This window comes from Podarcis melisellensis (genome assembly GCF_964234715.1).
Source record: "Podarcis melisellensis genome assembly, chromosome: 10".
NCBI classification, from domain to species: domain Eukaryota; kingdom Metazoa; phylum Chordata; class Lepidosauria; order Squamata; family Lacertidae; genus Podarcis; species Podarcis melisellensis.
The window spans coordinates 72,986,334-73,002,460 of NC_138542.1; the positions used below are offsets into that span (position 1 = coordinate 72,986,334).

Here is a 16,127-nt window from a genome sequence, read left to right on the forward strand (position 1 = left end):
GGGTCTTGTATGCACCCAAAGGCTATCAAAATTCCTAGGTCTGGCCAATTAAAGGCTGATATGGGAGCCATTGGGGGCCAGGTCGGTTCTTTCATTTTCTCCTCTCCTCTGGAAAAGTGCTCTTTCTTTTGGGGTTTGATTACTTTTGCCTCCTTCAGTGTCCACTGAACCATCAGCGAGGTGCAATACTGTCCTTTCAACTTCTGTAGGGCTCTCTCTCAGGACTGCTACCCAGGAGTCTGCCTATGCAAACTGCTCCGAACATCCAGGGTGTTTTGTCATGCTTCTAAAGACCTGGTTGGTTAGGTCCAGGTCCTATGAGCCCGGGGGGGGGGGGGGCTGTCCGCAAGGAGTTCTCACTTGTTTTGGGTTCGTCGCTCCACCGTATTTGTGTTTGAATTTGCCAAAATTATTCACCATGCTTTGTAATGGAGTCCATTCCTCCTGTGAGTGTGACCCCCCCATTATGCCCTCCTGCTTAAGTTGTACACAAGGGGGACTCCCTGCCCTTCTGACATGTTGCAGATAAAATAAAAGGTGGGGGGAAGCCTTTTGAAAAGAGACTGGTGGCTGGCTGCCCCAGCAAGGCTGACAGTCATAAAGCCTATAGAAAGAAAAGACTCATAAGGAAATGCCCCCCTCGGCTGCACAGCCTGCCAGTCCTGGGCAGAGAACTCGCAGTTGTGCCAAGGGGGGAATGAGCCCGATCTCTGCAGCCCCAGCCCACAGCCGGAGAGGAGCCTTCAAGCAAAACACAAAGTGAGAAAACTTTCCCCGCTTTCCTCACAGCCTCAGTCCATCTTGGCCAAGAAAGAGACGATAAAACACATAGACATACATAGAGCTGGGAGCCTCTTCTTGTGGGGGGGGGTCCCCCCCCTCACACACACAGACACACACACAGCTGGCCCTCCAGCCCCAGCTCCCCTGGCTGAGCTGGAAACACAAGTCTCAATGCAAAGCGCAGAAAAAGAAAGCTTTTCCCTCAAAAATGTGCATTTTAACTGCTAGCAAAACACACAGAGCAGCCCTCCCCCTTTTGCCTGAGACACACAGACAGAGCCACAGCCCACGGCTCTCTCCATTTCAAGGAATGGGGATCCCGTATAGCCCTTGGGGCACCTCAGCATCCCGGAGATTGCCTTGTGCCGGGGGGGGGGGACTATTTTACTTGCTGAGGGCAGGAGTCACAATCCTGTCACATTGCGGGGTGTCAGGCTTTTAGGTAAGGGGGTGAGGCTTGGGTGGGCCCGTCCTGTTCACAGTGAATTCTCAGTCCTTTGGGGTTCATCGCTCCACCACAACCCCACTTTCCCACACCTTTTAACTACCCTCTTCCCCAAAGCACCACAATAGTATTCACACATCCCCCCAGCTGCAAGGCTTTCCTGCGCTTCACCTTGGAAAGTATCAGGATTCAATCCACCATCCCGATGGATTTCTGTCTTGACTGCCCCCCCCGAATTTAACAGCAGCAATACCTAAAACACGGAGGGATCTAAGCTCGTGGCGTGGGGTGGGGGAGGGAAGGATTTTGCAATATAAACATTGTGTGGGGGGGACACCCCACTTTGCAGTTGGATTGCCGGGATCAGCGCCTCCCCCACTCTCCTGATTCACAGAATTAAGAGGGGAGGGGGAACCTTCCTCTCCTCCCCGCCCCCCAAATTCCACCCTCCCGGCACATCCTTCCCACACCCCGCCACCGCAAACCCCCAATCCCCTCCCCAATATGATGCTCCTCCTCCTCACCATCCGGCTCCTGCTCCGGGAATGTGGGGGGTGAGTCCCCCCCCCAATCTGCCTGCTTCTCCCGCAAGTGGAGCTTCTGCGCCGGATTGCTGCTCTGCGCCGTAGCTCTAGGGGCGCGCGCTTTCGGAGAGGGGAGGAGGGGCGGCAGGTAAATCCCCCCACCCACCCACGTGGATGTTGCAGGAAAGGAAAGGATAATCGCGAGCGAGGACAAAGAGGTAAAGGGGTCGCGGGGGGAGGCGAGAGAAGGATCCAGAGACCCCCTCCAGCTCCCCAAAGCGGCTTTCGTGCAACTGGATCCCTGCACGCGTGCATCTCTGGGGCCCTGTGGGTTCCGCGCCGAGAGAGGTGAGCCATGAAAGGGTTAACAGGCGTGAGGGATGCCTGGATAGAGACCCCCTGTCCCTCCCCTGCTCGTCTTGGGGGGGGCTCCGGATGGAGAGATGGGGGGCGCAGGGCGACGGGTGAGCCATGCCAAGGGGGGCCTTTGGGTTCGGGGGAGACTCTGGGACAGTGGGAGGGAGTCGAGGAAGTGGGGAGGGGGAGCATCCCTGGGGCAGGGAAGGGCAGGAATGGTGTGGGGGGGGGGAGAGAGAGCCAGGAAGACCAGTCTTCGGGGACACGTCTCCATCATGGCGCCCGTGGGGATTTTCTCGAGGGGCCGCCTTGGGTTCTCCCTCCCTCCCAGGAATCGGCCACCCCTTCAAAGCTACCAGTAAGATCCTTGGAAAGTGGGGGGTCGTGTCCCCCCACCCTTTCCTTCCTGCAACCTCTATCCTCCTCCCACCCCATAAGCCAGTGCCCTGTCCAGACTGTTGCAGGAATTCATGTATAGGTTGGGGGGGGGAGTTGCCCCTCCAGCAGATATCATGCACATGCAGCCCACTACCAGAATCAGCACCATCACTTTTGTGACTTGTCCCCAGAAAACACTTCATCACAGTTTATTCCTATTTATTCAAAGGGCCTCTCCTGCACGATACCAAATGTAAGAATTCACTGATAAATGTCTCTATGTACTGGCTCGCTGGGGAAACTTCAGAAATTCATATATGCATGTGAGCTCATCTACTCAGCAGCCCCTCTGCCTGAGTGATAATCCCTGGCATCCTGATACCTGAGTGCCAGACAGGTAGCCATTCCAGAAAGAACCAACCCAGATGAAGACAAAAGGGTGGGATTAACTTGGCTGGGAAACAGGTCAGGGAGGACAATGGGTGGCCAGCCAGGGGTGGGGCAAAGGCCAAAGAAAGGAGGCCGACCCCTTTGTCCAAGCCTCTTTTGGTTTTCTTCCTTCCAGGATCAGGATCCTCAGGAGCGTGTCCTGGCGGCCAAATTAAGGTAAATTCTGGCCTGATTGGAAGGCGCATGGCCCCTCCGCCAGGCTAGGCTGCAATTCTGTGGCTTTTCTTTCTGGGCGGGGGGCCAGCTAGGCCGGGGGTGGTGGTCTTTTTTTTGTAGCGGGGGCATGGCTCCCCTGATGACGCCATCCACTGCCCTCCAGCCGGCCATTTCCTTTCTTGTTGGTGGGGGGGGGGCGCATAAGTCCGGCCACATGGTGGTCATGGTTTTTTGCACCCCCTCCCCCTTGTTCTGCTCTGGGTACTGACGCACTTCTGCTCCTAGCAGGGAAATGTAAATATCTCTTTTGTTACACTTGATGGGTATTTGGTGGAGGGCAAGGGGAACCATGGGGCAGGGTCCAGGATGTTCAGATTACTGCCACCAGACCTCCCCTTTCATGATGTATTAGTGATGTATTTGGGGGGCTGTAACATGGGGATTAGCAGCTAATAAAAGTTTGGGTTCTCTTTTGTTTGGGGCTTCCATCTTGCTTCACCTGGTGGCAGGTGGGAGTCCTGTCACGACAGTCTTCAGTAAAGACCAAGCCTACTGGCTGCTGTTTTGCTCTGGTATTCCTGGCTGGTGTCCTTGTTTTTTGTCCAGGGGGGCCCTCAGATTTCTCCGTTAACAAGACGCACCTTCCTTCCTGCAAGCTCCACCCGATTCCCACCCCATAAGCCCCTGCCGTGTCCAGATAATGATGATGATAATAATAATAATAATAATTATATCTCGCCCTCCGGGCTCAGAGCAGCTAACAACAATGAAAATAACACAGTTTACATAAAATCACAATCAATTAATTAAAATGCATTCTAAAATCAATTCATTCTAATATCCATTCAAAATCAAATTAATGGCAAATACAGCGGTTCTGCCAAGTCCAACCATTGGTCCTCCTGAAGAGGAGAGGAAATTCCAAGAGGAAGAGAGGAGGGGAGAGGCCTTCTCAGAAGCGGATCTTTGTTTCCGCAGTCCTATCCAGGAATCAGCCAGAAACCTTTTCCTCTCTCTCAGGCTTCCATCTTTAAGTATCTCTTCCACTGCATGGTTCCTTGAGGATGAGGATAATGTACACCTGTCATAAGAAACAGGGGTGCAGAGTCCATGGAATGATAGAAGGATTGATAGAAGTTGCACCTCAAAGCATTCCTGTTCCTCTTATTCTTTGTAGGGAGTGTCAGAGTGACTGACAAGCTGAGATACAACCCATCAGCATCCGATGACAGCAACTGCATGAATCTTCCCAGTCAAAGGACCCATTTTCATGATAGACAGTGCCTGGGGCTGGAGGCTCTACACACCGGGTATGCCTATACAGGCCAAAGACTGCCAGTATTAGCACAGGCGAGGTGTGTGACCCCCCTCAATTTACAGACTGTGTGTGAATGAGAGTTTGTGGGTGGGACTATCGTTTACGGCAGCCTTGCAACCACAAGGGAGCACCCAGGTGTCAGAACACTCATCCCCCAACACCATGTTCTGGACATGGCCCAGGAGGAATGAGGGGAACCACTGCATAGCAGGCCCCCCAGCTCCCCTAGAGGGTCCACAAGGATACCATGGTCACAGGTCTCCAAAGCCGCTGAGAGATCCAGCAGAACCAGGAAAGAGCTTTTCCTCTCAGGCTCTAGCGCATCAGAGATCATAATCCAGCGCAGCCAGGGCAGTTTCAGTCCCATGGTGAGGCCTGAATCCCAATTGGAAGGATAATGGTGGAAGAAGCTTTCCTGGTCCTGCACCCAAAAAAGCTCCAGGTATAATATTTCATTAGCTTTGAAGGGGCCATCGGATACTTGGTGGTCTTTTATTCAAAAGACAAATACTCTGATTAGTTTTTAATTGATGTATGATATAAACAGCACTTCTGTTTTACATATTCCACATTGGAGAGATTTTGATACACAGGTCTGAGATCATCGTTCCCCCTGAAACTGCTGTGTTAGCAGCACTGTGAGCCTGGACATTGTGTTTGGGGGTTCAGGGCTGCCTAGACAACAAGATCCCCTTCTCAGCCTGGCTTATATGGTCCCAAGGAAAGCAGAGCAGTACTTTTGGCACCAGCTTGGCTGCAGGAGTGGCTGGAAGGAGGTGTGCAGGACACCATCCAACCCTCTTAGAGAGTCCACTCTGGATTTGTGTAGGTTTTTCTCCGCAGCTTTTTCTTCTCCTGAAGATAACTCAAGAGGACGTGAAGGAGTGAACCAAAGTATTGCAACCAGAGTTTTCCTTCTCGGTGGGCTCCCTTCCCTGGTTGACGAGCCCCATCTGCCCTCATTTCCTCTGCATCATGGGCAGAATCTGCCTCATTGATTGTGGGATTCACTGTTGTTCTCATCCTCTCCATCCACCAGGGCCTGCCTTCATCTGCAGCAGAATTCCCCAACCCACCAAGGATTTGAGACCCATCAGGTATCCTCAACTGGTTTAGCTGGCTGGTTGAAGCCGTACCTGGGATTGTGGCCCCTGTTCCATGCTGACATCTTCTGGTAGCCACAGGTGAGAACTGAGTGGAGGGTGAGGACCAATGGTGGATAAATTAGCCCATAAGGTGCGTAACATTTTCCCCACCAAAGGTACTAACGCTCTCCTAACACCCCATGACATCATATGATTATAATATTTATGACAGAACAGGAATAAATTCATGTCCACAGAAATAACACAACTTCAGACCATTAGTGATTCAATATTACATTTTCAAGGTACTACATATTCCACTAAGTACAGTTTATCTATTTACCTTGAATATCCTGCTTTTCAGTGTCATTTTAGGATAGTCCTGCATCAGCAGACGGGCACGAGATCAGACAGCACATCATTCTTTAAAGAATCATGCTGCTTTATGGAACATTGATTGAGGATTTAGAAAGTTGCTTTTCAATTACTATCATTTGACATGGCAACTTCATTTCCTAAAAATTGGGAACATGGGTAGGAGACGTTGAAATAGGAGAAGGCGCTAATGGAGCTTGATGTGCTCTCTTTCCCTTAATTCTCTACCTTGAAACCCAACTCTGAAGAAGGAGACGGAGAAGACAGTCAAAACTCCAGGGAATTGTGCACCTTTCGTTTCATTAGGAATAGAAATTAAAATGTGGAATATGCTTCATTGAATGAGCACACATAGTTCACATCAACGACCTCCAACAGGGGAGATACCATTTAAAGCTATGGAGTGTGGAAAGAGCGTTAGCAATAATGGAAAACTTAGAAGACATCAACAGAATAACACGGGGGAGAAACCATATAAATGTATGGAGTGTGGAAAGAGCTTCAGTCAGAGTGGACACCTCAATATACATCAACGGACTCACACAGGGGAGAAACCATTTAAATGTATGGAGTGTGGAAAGTGCTTCAGTGAGAATGGAAACCTTAGAACACATCAACAGACTCACACTGGGGAGAAAGCATTTAAATGTATGGTGTGTGGAAAGTCCTCCACTGATAATGGAGGCCTTAGAAAACATCAACGGACTCACACCAGGGAGAAACCATATAAATGTATGGAATGTGGGAAAAGTTTCAGTCGTAGTGGACACCTCAATATACATCAACAGACACACACAGGGGAGAAACCATTTAAATGTATGGAGTGTGGAAAGAGCTTTAGTGATAATGGAAACCTTAGAAGACATCAACGGACTCACACAGGGGAGAAACCATTTAAATGTATGGAGTGTGGAAAGAGCTTCAGTCAGAGTGGACACCTCAATATACATCAAGGGACTCACACAGGGGAGAAACCATTTAAATGTATGGAGTGTGGCAAGAGCTTCAGTCACAGTGGACACCTCAATATACATCAACGGATTCACACAGGGGAGAAACCATATAAATGTATGGAGTGTGGAAAAAGCTTTAGTGATAATGGAAAACTTAGAACACATCAACGGATTCACACAGGGGAGAAATCATATAAATGTATGGAGTGTGGAAAAAGCTTTAGTGATAATGGAAAACTTAGAAAACATCAACGGACTCACACAGGGGAGAAACCATTTAAATGTATGGAGTGTGGAAAGAGCTTTAGTTTCAATGCAACCCTTAGAATACATCAACGGACTCACACAGGGGAAAAACCATTTAAATGTATGGAGTGTGGCAAGAGCTTCAGTCACAGTGGACACCTCAATATACATCAACGGACTCACACAGGGGAGAAACAATTTAAATGTATGGAGTGTGGAAAGTGCTTCAGTGAGAATGGAAACCTTAGAACACATCAACGGACTCACACTGGGGAGAAACCATTTAAATGTATGGTGTGTGGAAAGTCCTTCACTGATAATGGAAGCCTTAGAAAACATCAACGGACTCACACCGGGGAGAAACCATATAAATGTATGGAATGTGGGAAAAGTTTCAGTCGTAGTGGACACCTCAATATACATCAACAGACACACACAGGGGAGAAACCATTTAAATGTATGGAGTGTGGAAAGAGCTTTAGTGATAATGGAAACCTTAGAAGACATCAACGGACTCACACAGGGGAGAAACCATATACATGTATGGAGTGTGGAAAGTGCTTCAGTGAGAATGGAAGCCTTAGAAAACATCAACGGACTCACACAGGGGAGAAACCATTTAAATGTATGGAGTGTGGAAAGTGCTTCACTGAGAATGGAAGCCTTAGAACACATCAACGGACTCACACAGGGGAGAAACCATATAAATGTATAGAGTGTGGAAGGAGCTTTAATGATAATGGAAGCCTCAATATACATCAACAGACTCACACGGGATAAACCATTTACATGTATGGAGTGCGGAAAGAGCTTCAGCCAGAATTGAAATCTTAGAGAACATCAGCAGACACACAGGGGAGAAACTGTTTAAATGTATGGACTGTGGAAGGAGCTGCAGTCAGAGTAGAACCCTTGATTTATGTCAACAAACTCACACAAAACACAAACCTTATAAATATCAGGAAAGTAGATAGAGGTTCAGTCCTGGTGGAAATTCTAAATCAACAGATTCACAGATAGGAAGAACCTTTGGAGTTGAAACCCTTCAAACCATCAACAGACTCAAAGAGGAGAAGCAGTTTAAATGAAAAGATTGCAAAACGTGCTTTATTTACAAAGAAATGTTTAAGGAAAATCCAGATTCTCTCAGATGTAAGAACCCCTTTAGATGTATGGAGTGTTGGAGGTCTTCCTCTCAGAGTCCACTCTTTACTTCACAGAAATGAACTCAGGAGGAAATCAGTCTTTGACACATGTTGTGTATGTGAAGTTCTGGTTTTTTATGTGTAAAACTCTATCAAAATAAAATATTGAAGGCAATGTCAAACAATGTGATTATGATCTAAGATGTAAAGTACCTTTTGATAGAGAAGGGGTTTGGGTTTATCTAGATTGCTGGTGGTCAGTGAGGATTAGGGCTGGACGATATATTGTATTGGTTTCTAGACTACATCATGATAACCTTCCAAAAACAACTGATATGGCAACACACCACAGATCACAGTGTGTGTTTCTGGGATGCTCATTTGCCTGGAAGCTGCAGGCAGAAAGCTTTTCTTCGTGATGCCCCTGAATATGTTGAGTTGCTGACTTCCCTCCCAGACAACAGGAAGCGACACGCACACCTCCTTTGCCCTGCGTCCTTCCAGCCTCTTTCCTCCCTTGCTCCCTTCTGCCGGTTTGTGTGCCTGACTTAGATATCCTGTGTGCTGTATTTTTTTACTGCTGAAACTCATTTGCTCTCAGGAGCCAAGTTTTGTGCCTCACTGGGGACCCAGTGAGAACTGTATGCTTTGAAAGCTCAGTAAACTATTACTGAAGAAGTCCTGCTGCCCCTATGTGTGTGTTTTTGACCTCAGCATGGGAATTGCTTTACACGTGGCCCCCACCCTGCTGCTACGTGTCTCATGCCCTGGAGTTGCTCTACTCAAGCATGCAAGACGGGTGCATATGTGTGTAACTGGTTTTTGCACCAAACTCTCTCACCCCCACCACCGCATGATCTCCAAACACTGCTTCTTCACTAGAACTTCTCCCTGCCTCCTATGCATTCTGAAGAAAACTTAAAATACTGTAATTTAATGGGAGATTTCTTTTTTTTTAAAAAAATTGATTTTTATTAAGATTTTAAAGGTTACAGAAAAAGAGGGGGGGAGAAGAAAAATATAAGTAACAATCATAAAAAAACAGAACAACAACCAGACAATACAGAAAAAGTACATTAAAAATACATAAAAAACAAACGTCATTAAAAAACCGGAAAAAACGGGGAAAAAACAAGTCAAACCTTAACATCACATTATTTTCATTCGCTCACTTTGACCTCCTCACACCTCCCATACTTGTATTCTATTTCAATTAGATATTTCAGCAAATCCTTTACCTTCGTTTTTATCTTAATAATTTTGCATTCACTTCTTTCATGCATGCATTCATTCAATTCATTTTCACTCAATCCTTGTATTTTTCCTGCTAAAACCACATAATTTTATTCCAACATCTTTCTAACATTCTTTAATTTTACAATATTTCTGAGGATAAACTTTAAATTTCTTCCAATCTTCTTCCACCGACTCTTCTCCTTGGTCTCGGATTCTGCCAGTCATCTCAGCCAGTTCTATATAGTCCATCACCCTCATCTGCCATTCTTCCAAGGTGGGTAGATCTTGTGTCTTCCAATACTTTGCGATAAGTATTCTTGCTGCTGTTGTGGCATACATAAAAAAAGTTCTATCTTTTCTTGGCACCAGTTGGCCCACCATGCCCAGGAGAAAGGCCTCTGGTTTCTTCTGGAAGGTATATTTAAATACCTTTTTCATTTCATTATAGATCATTTCCCAGAAGGTCCTAATCCTTGGGCATGTCCACCAAAGGTGAAAAAATGTGCCTTCAATCTCTTTGCATTTCCAACATTTATTATCGGGCAAATGATAAATTTTCGCAAGCTTGACTGGTGTCATGTACCACCTGTAAATCATTTTCATTATATTCTCTCTTAAGGCATTGCATGCCGTAAACTTCATACCTGTGGTCCACAACCTTTCCCAGTCAGCCATCATAATGTTATGTCCAACATCTTGTGCACATTTAATCATAACAGATTTAACCGTTTCATCCAGTGTATTCCATTTCAACAGCACGTTATACATTCTTGACAAGTTCTTTAATGGGAGATTGCCCCCCAAGCCTTATTGCAAGCGGGGGAAGGAGGGGCTGAAGGTACCAGGGAAGTCTCCTGGGGGGCCCATCTTCCCTCACGAACCCCATGGGGCAACCCCAGAGCTCCTGCTTATTCTGGGGTTTTGGGAAAATAGTATTTTTCCATAGTCCCAGAAGTTATTATTCTTCCTGTCAGAGGACCAGCGTGCATACTATTATCATACTGAATTTACTGTTGTTGCTGCTGTTGCTGTCATGGGCTGGCTGGGTGAAAGGGGGGGGGGAGTCCCAAGCTGGGGAACCCCCAAGGGAAGAAGGCTCGGTGTCTGGGTCTTGTAGGCCCCCTAAGTCTATCAAAACTCCTAGGTCTGGTCAATTAAAGGCTGATATGGGAGCCATTGAGGGCCAGGTCGGTTCTTTCATTTTCTCCTCTCCTCTGGAAAAGTGCTCTTTCTTTTGGGGTTTGATTACTTTTGCCTCCTTCAGTGTCCACTGAACCATCAACGAGGTGCAATACTGTCCTTTCAACTTCTGTAGCCACGTAGGGCTCTCTCTCAGGACTGCTACCCAGGAGTCTGCGTATGCAAACTGCTCTGAACATCCAGGGTGTTTTGTCATGCTTCTAAAACCTGGTTGGTTAGGTCCAGGTCCTACGAGCCCGGGGGGGGGGCTGTCCGCAAGGAGTTCTCACTTGTTTTGGGTTCGTCGCTCCACCGTATTTGTGTTTGAATTTGCCAAAATTATTCACCATGCTTTGTAATGGAGTCCATTCCTCCTGTGAGTGTGACCCCCCCCCATTATGCCCTCCTGCTTAAGTTGTACACAAGGGGGACTCCCTGCCCTTCTGACATGTTGCAGATAAAATAAAAGGTGGGGGGAAGCCTTTTGAAAAGAGACTGGTGGCTGGCTGCCCCAGCAAGGCTGACAGTCATAAAGCCTATAGAAAGAAAAGACTCATAAGGAAATGCCCCCCTCGGCTGCACAGCCTGCCAGTCCTGGGCAGAGAACTCGCAGTTGTGCCAAGGGGGGAATGAGCCCGATCTCTGCAGCCCCAGCCCACAGCCGGAGAGGAGCCTTCAAGCAAAACACAAAGTGAGAAAACTTTCCCCGCTTTCCTCACAGCCTCAGTCCATCTTGGCCAAGAAAGAGACGATAAAACACATAGACATACATAGAGCTGGGAGCCTCTTCTTGTGGGGGGGGGTCCCCCCCCTCACACACACAGACACACACACAGCTGGCCCTCCAGCCCCAGCTCCCCTGGCTGAGCTGGAAACACAAGTCTCAATGCAAAGCGCAGAAAAAGAAAGCTTTTCCCTCAAAAATGTGCATTTTAACTGCTAGCAAAACACACAGAGCAGCCCCCCCCCTTTGCCTGAGACACACAGACAGAGCCACAGCCCACGGCTCTCTCCATTTCAAGGAATGGGGATCCCGTATAGCCCTTGGGGCACCTCAGCATCCCGGAGATTGCCTTGTGCCGGGGGGGGGGGGGGACTATTTTACTTGCTGAGGGCAGGAGTCACAATCCTGTCACATTGCGGGGTGTCAGGCTTTTAGGTAAGGGGGTGAAGCTTATATGGGCCACTCCTGTTCACATTGAATTCTCAGTCCTTTGGGGTTCTTCGCTCCACCACAACCCCACTTTCCCACACCTTTTAACTACCCTCTTCCCCAAAGCACCACAACAGTGTTCACACATCCCCCTAGCTGCAAGGCTTTCCTGTGCTTCACCTTGGAAAGAAACATGATTCAACCCACCATCCCGATGGATTTCTGTCTTGACTGCCCCCCCCCCCGGATTTAACAGCAGCAATACCTAAAACACGGAGGGATCTTAGCTCGTGGCGTGGGGTGGGTGAGGGAAGGATTTTGCAATTTAAACATTGTGTGGGGGGGACACCCCACTTTGTAGTTGGATTGCCGGGATCAGCCCAGCCCCAATCTCCTGATTCACAGAAGGAAGAGGGGAGGGTGAAACCTTCCTCTCCTCCCCGCCCCCCAAATTCCACCCTCCCGGCACATCCTTCCCACACCCCGCCACCGCAAACCCCAAATCCCCTCCCCAATATGATGCTCCTTCTCCTCGCCATCTGGCTCCTGCTCCGGGAATGTGGGGGGGGGGGTGAGCCCCCCTCCCAAACTGCCTGCTTCTCCCGGAAGTGGAGCTTCTGCGCTGGATTGCTGCTCTGCACCGTAGCTCTAGGGGCGCGCGCTTTCGGAAAGGGTAGGAGGGGTGGCAGGTAAATCCCCCCCACCCATGTGGATGTTGCAGGAAAGGAAAGGAAAGGAGAATCATGAGCGAGGACTAAGAGGTAAAGGGGTCGCGGGGGGAGGCGAGAGAAGGATCCAGAGACCCCCTCCAGCTCCCGAAAGCCCCTTTCGTGGATCTGGATCCCTGCACACGTGCTGTGAAGGGGTTTTCCTTGGACCCTTAGGAAGCCCACCCAGTGGATCCCAATCAAGCCCCTCGCCCCATCTTCCCGCGCAGGCATCTCTGGGGCCCTGTGGGTTCCGCGCCCAGAGAGGTGAGCCATGAAAGGGTTAACGGGCGTGAGGTACGCCTGGACAGAGACCTCCCAGTCCCTCACCTGCTCGTCTTGGGGGCCCCCTCCAGATGGAGAGATGGGGGCGCAGGGCGATGGGTGAACCACGCCAAGGGGGGCCTCTGGGTTAAGGGAGACTCTGGGACAGAGGGAGGGAGTCGAGGAAGTGGGGAGGGGGAGCATCGCTGGGGCAGGGAAGGGCAGCAATGGTGGGGGGGGGAGAGCCAGGAAGACCAGTCTTTGGGGACACGTCTCCATCATGGTGTAGCAGGAACCCCCCACCCCAATCATTCAGTTTGTACAAACTTCACACACACTCACACACTACATACGCTACGCTTCTGTTATAAATTCATAGAAAATCAAGCATACATCGGTTTTGCACTGTTCCACTTTTATTTTACTCCATGAAGGAAGGAATACAAAATGGGGAAGGTTTGATACAGGGCGGCCATAATCCCTTGAGCATACCAGCACATACACAGGAGCCCTGCCCAGTTGCTATGCCAACCCTGATGGTCCTTGACAGTAGACAATCAAGATCACAAAGAACTTGCATATGGGAGTGGATTTAGCATGGACTGAAACAAAGGACACTGATCAGATCTTCCCTCAGGGGGCAGGAAACTGCCAACCCCCCTCTGTCACCTGGAAAGTACTCATGGGGAGGGGGAGAAGGGAATCAGCCAGGTGACAGGACACTCAGGTTACCACTGCAACTCCTCCCTCAACCCCTCCTTTCTGTAATGTATGCATGATGTTTCTGGGGGTGGGCTTGACCTAGAGGAGGGGAATTTCAAAAGTTTTTATAAGGTCTTGCACACCATTTTTCTGTGTCTTTTCTCTCACCTGCAAGTGAGGGGAACACCCGGTTGCAACAGTTCAATAAAGGCCAAGCCTACAGGCTGCTGATTGGCTCCAATTTACTCTGGTTGGTGTCTTTACTTTTTGTCCAAGGGAACCCTCGGATTTTTCCGGTAACAGTTTGGCAACCATGCTCAGGGACACTTGGTTCTCCTGTGAAGGTGAGGGGGGAGATAGAGGGGATCGGGCGCCACTGGGCAACCTTAGCCCAGGGATCCTTCTTCCTCTCCCTGCCTCCTCTTTGCGGGCGGTAATCAATCGTCACCAAAAGCCCAACCAGGGGGAGCAAAGGCGAGGTCAAGCCGGCTAAAGAGAAAGGATCCCGGGATCCACGAGGGACATCTACGAACGTGAGTATGGTTTGAAGTAAATACATTGGGAGGGGGGTGGAAGAAGCAGCGTCCCCACGACAGCCAGACTTTCCTTCTTTCATTTCTGACGTTGCCCCTCGGAGTCGGCCGGGAGCGTCTTAAACTCTCCCCTTTTCTCCCTCGATTTCCCTTTCGGAGTGTGGCCAGGGAAATCGTGGAACTTTGCTGTTTTCCGACGTTACCTCTCAGAGTCGTCCAGGAACGTCTTAATCTCTCTCTGCTTTTCTTCCCCCGTTTTCTTCTTGGAGTTTAAACGGAGAAAGCGTGGCACTTTGTCATTTCTCTGACGTTTTCCCTCGGAGTCGTCCGGTGGCGTCTTTCAAAAGTATTTTAACGCAAGGTCATTTGCTTCCTTTCAAACCTTGGTTGTTTTCTCGGACCCCGATCTGGCACTGCATTGCGCAGGCGTTCAGTAGGGGACTCCAAATTTAGTCTCAAAGGCTAGGCAGGAGGCTGTTGTGGATGGTAGAGGGGGAAATTGTCTTGTAAGCAGGTAATTCTGGATCCGTGGTTTATTTTCCAGGCAGAGGGACCCGTGGTTTAGTTTCCGGGCAGAGGGACCCGTGGTTTTCCAGGCTAGGGCCTGTGGTTTCCTGAGAAATTGCTTGTAGTTTACTGGTAGGCAGGGATTGCTTTAGCTGAAAGATAACTTGAATACTGATAGAATATTATTTTCTCTACCCCCCTTCTTTATCCCTTTCTTGTACCCGTTCTTCTATCTCCTAGTGTAATCTACTGAGCAAACCCTCCCCCCCTTTATTAGAGGGAAATGGGAGCTCACGAAACACCCTAGCTGGACTCCTCCTGGCAACAAAGTTTCCATGAAGCCTTTTTGCCCCAGAGAGGATTCTAATATGCCCCTCCAGCTTGTCATCTCCAATTGGAAAAAATAAAATAAAGGGGCAAAATGGTCTTTCCAAGTACAAAGTACGAGACCATTGTAACTTTTAGTGGGTGGCTTAGGCCCACCACCTGGAACCCAGGGCACAGCGGCCACCTCAGGGATCCTTCAACAAAATCAGAGTGTGAACCCTTAGGGAGAGCTGACCACATCAAATTTGTGTTGTTAAACTATAACCGAAAGCTAGAACATGAAACCATAAACTTAATGGTGCTCAGAAGGCAGTAGATATAATAACAGCCCAGCCTGAGAACCCATGCATTAGAGATCTTAGTTTCTCTTAAAATAAAAAATAAACAAATGAATAAGAGATGTACTCAAAGATTTGGAAATATTTAAAGGGTTCGTGTTTACATTGGCTTCGGCATCCACAGACTGCTCTTAAATGCACATAGTTTTTAAATTGCAAGCTTGCTTCAAAATTTTAAATCTAAGGAAGCCATGTTGGGCCTCATCAATCTTAAACAGGACCAAATAAAAAAAATAATTAGAATGAAGTGTGCAAATGTCTGTTATTTGAGAGAGGCTCCAAAGAGTCTTCCTCCAAGTAGATCAGGGAGGATGTGGGTGGCGCTGTGGTCTAAACCACAGAGCCTCGTGGTCTTGCTGATCGGAAGGCTGGCAGTTTGAATCCCCGCAATGGGGTGAGCTCCCCTTGCTCTGTCCTAGCTGCTGCCAACCTAGCAGTCTGAAAGCACACCAGTGCAAGTAGATAAATAGGTGGCGGGAAGGTAAACAGTGTTTCCATGCGCTCTGGTTTCTGTCATGCACCAGAAGCGGTTTAGTCCTGCTGGCCACATGACCAGGAAGCTGTCTGTGGACAAACGCTGGCTCCCTTGGCCTGAAAGCAAGATGAGTGTCGAAACCCCATAGTCACCTTTGACTGGACTTAACCGTCCAGGGGTCCTTTACCTTTCTTACCTTAATAAAAGATCAGGCATAGCAGCCGCTTTGATCCAGCATTACTTTGGTTGGTCTCTGTTAGTTTCTCTGACTGTTGGGAGACTGACTGTTTCCTAGACGGGCTCCTCGTGCATCCCGTAAGGAGGAGGAGCTGTTTTACGATCTTCTCCACCATCATCCCTGATCACTGGTCTTGCTAGCTCGGGGTGATGGCAGCTGTCATCCAAAAACAGCTGGAGACCCGAATTTGGGAAACCCTGTTCACCTTGAAGGAGAAAGGAGGGCTCACCTGCATCTGGAGGAATGCCAGGTA

General features: G+C 48.8%; 2 protein-coding genes across 5 annotated transcripts in view; both read left to right on the forward strand.

The window, feature by feature from the left end:
* Positions 1-2,374: 2,374 nt before the first annotated feature.
* The window catches only part of LOC309378645 (uncharacterized protein), a 42,847-nt gene continuing 29,094 nt past the window's right edge, over positions 2,375-16,127 (forward strand). Inside the window, exons 1-3 of one of the 3 annotated variants that reach the window (XM_081927125.1) lie at positions 2,375-3,093; positions 5,451-5,595; positions 6,120-8,895. In XM_081927125.1, the coding sequence (XP_081783251.1) occupies positions 6,213-7,850 (1,638 nt within the window). In that variant the 5' untranslated portion in view covers positions 2,375-3,093; positions 5,451-5,595; positions 6,120-6,212 and the 3' untranslated portion in view covers positions 7,851-8,895. Of the gene's footprint in view, positions 3,094-5,450; positions 5,596-6,119; positions 8,896-16,127 lie in introns of those variants that run through there. The other 2 variants (XR_014172147.1, XR_014172148.1) reach the window with 2 other exon arrangements.
* Positions 12,313-16,127, forward strand: part of LOC309378679 (uncharacterized protein) — a 32,034-nt gene continuing 28,219 nt past the window's right edge. For both annotated transcript variants that reach the window (XM_081927201.1, XM_081927199.1), the window contains exon 1: positions 12,313-12,465. The gene's annotated coding sequence lies outside the window, so the exon portion shown is untranslated. The remainder of the gene's footprint in view (positions 12,466-16,127) is intronic.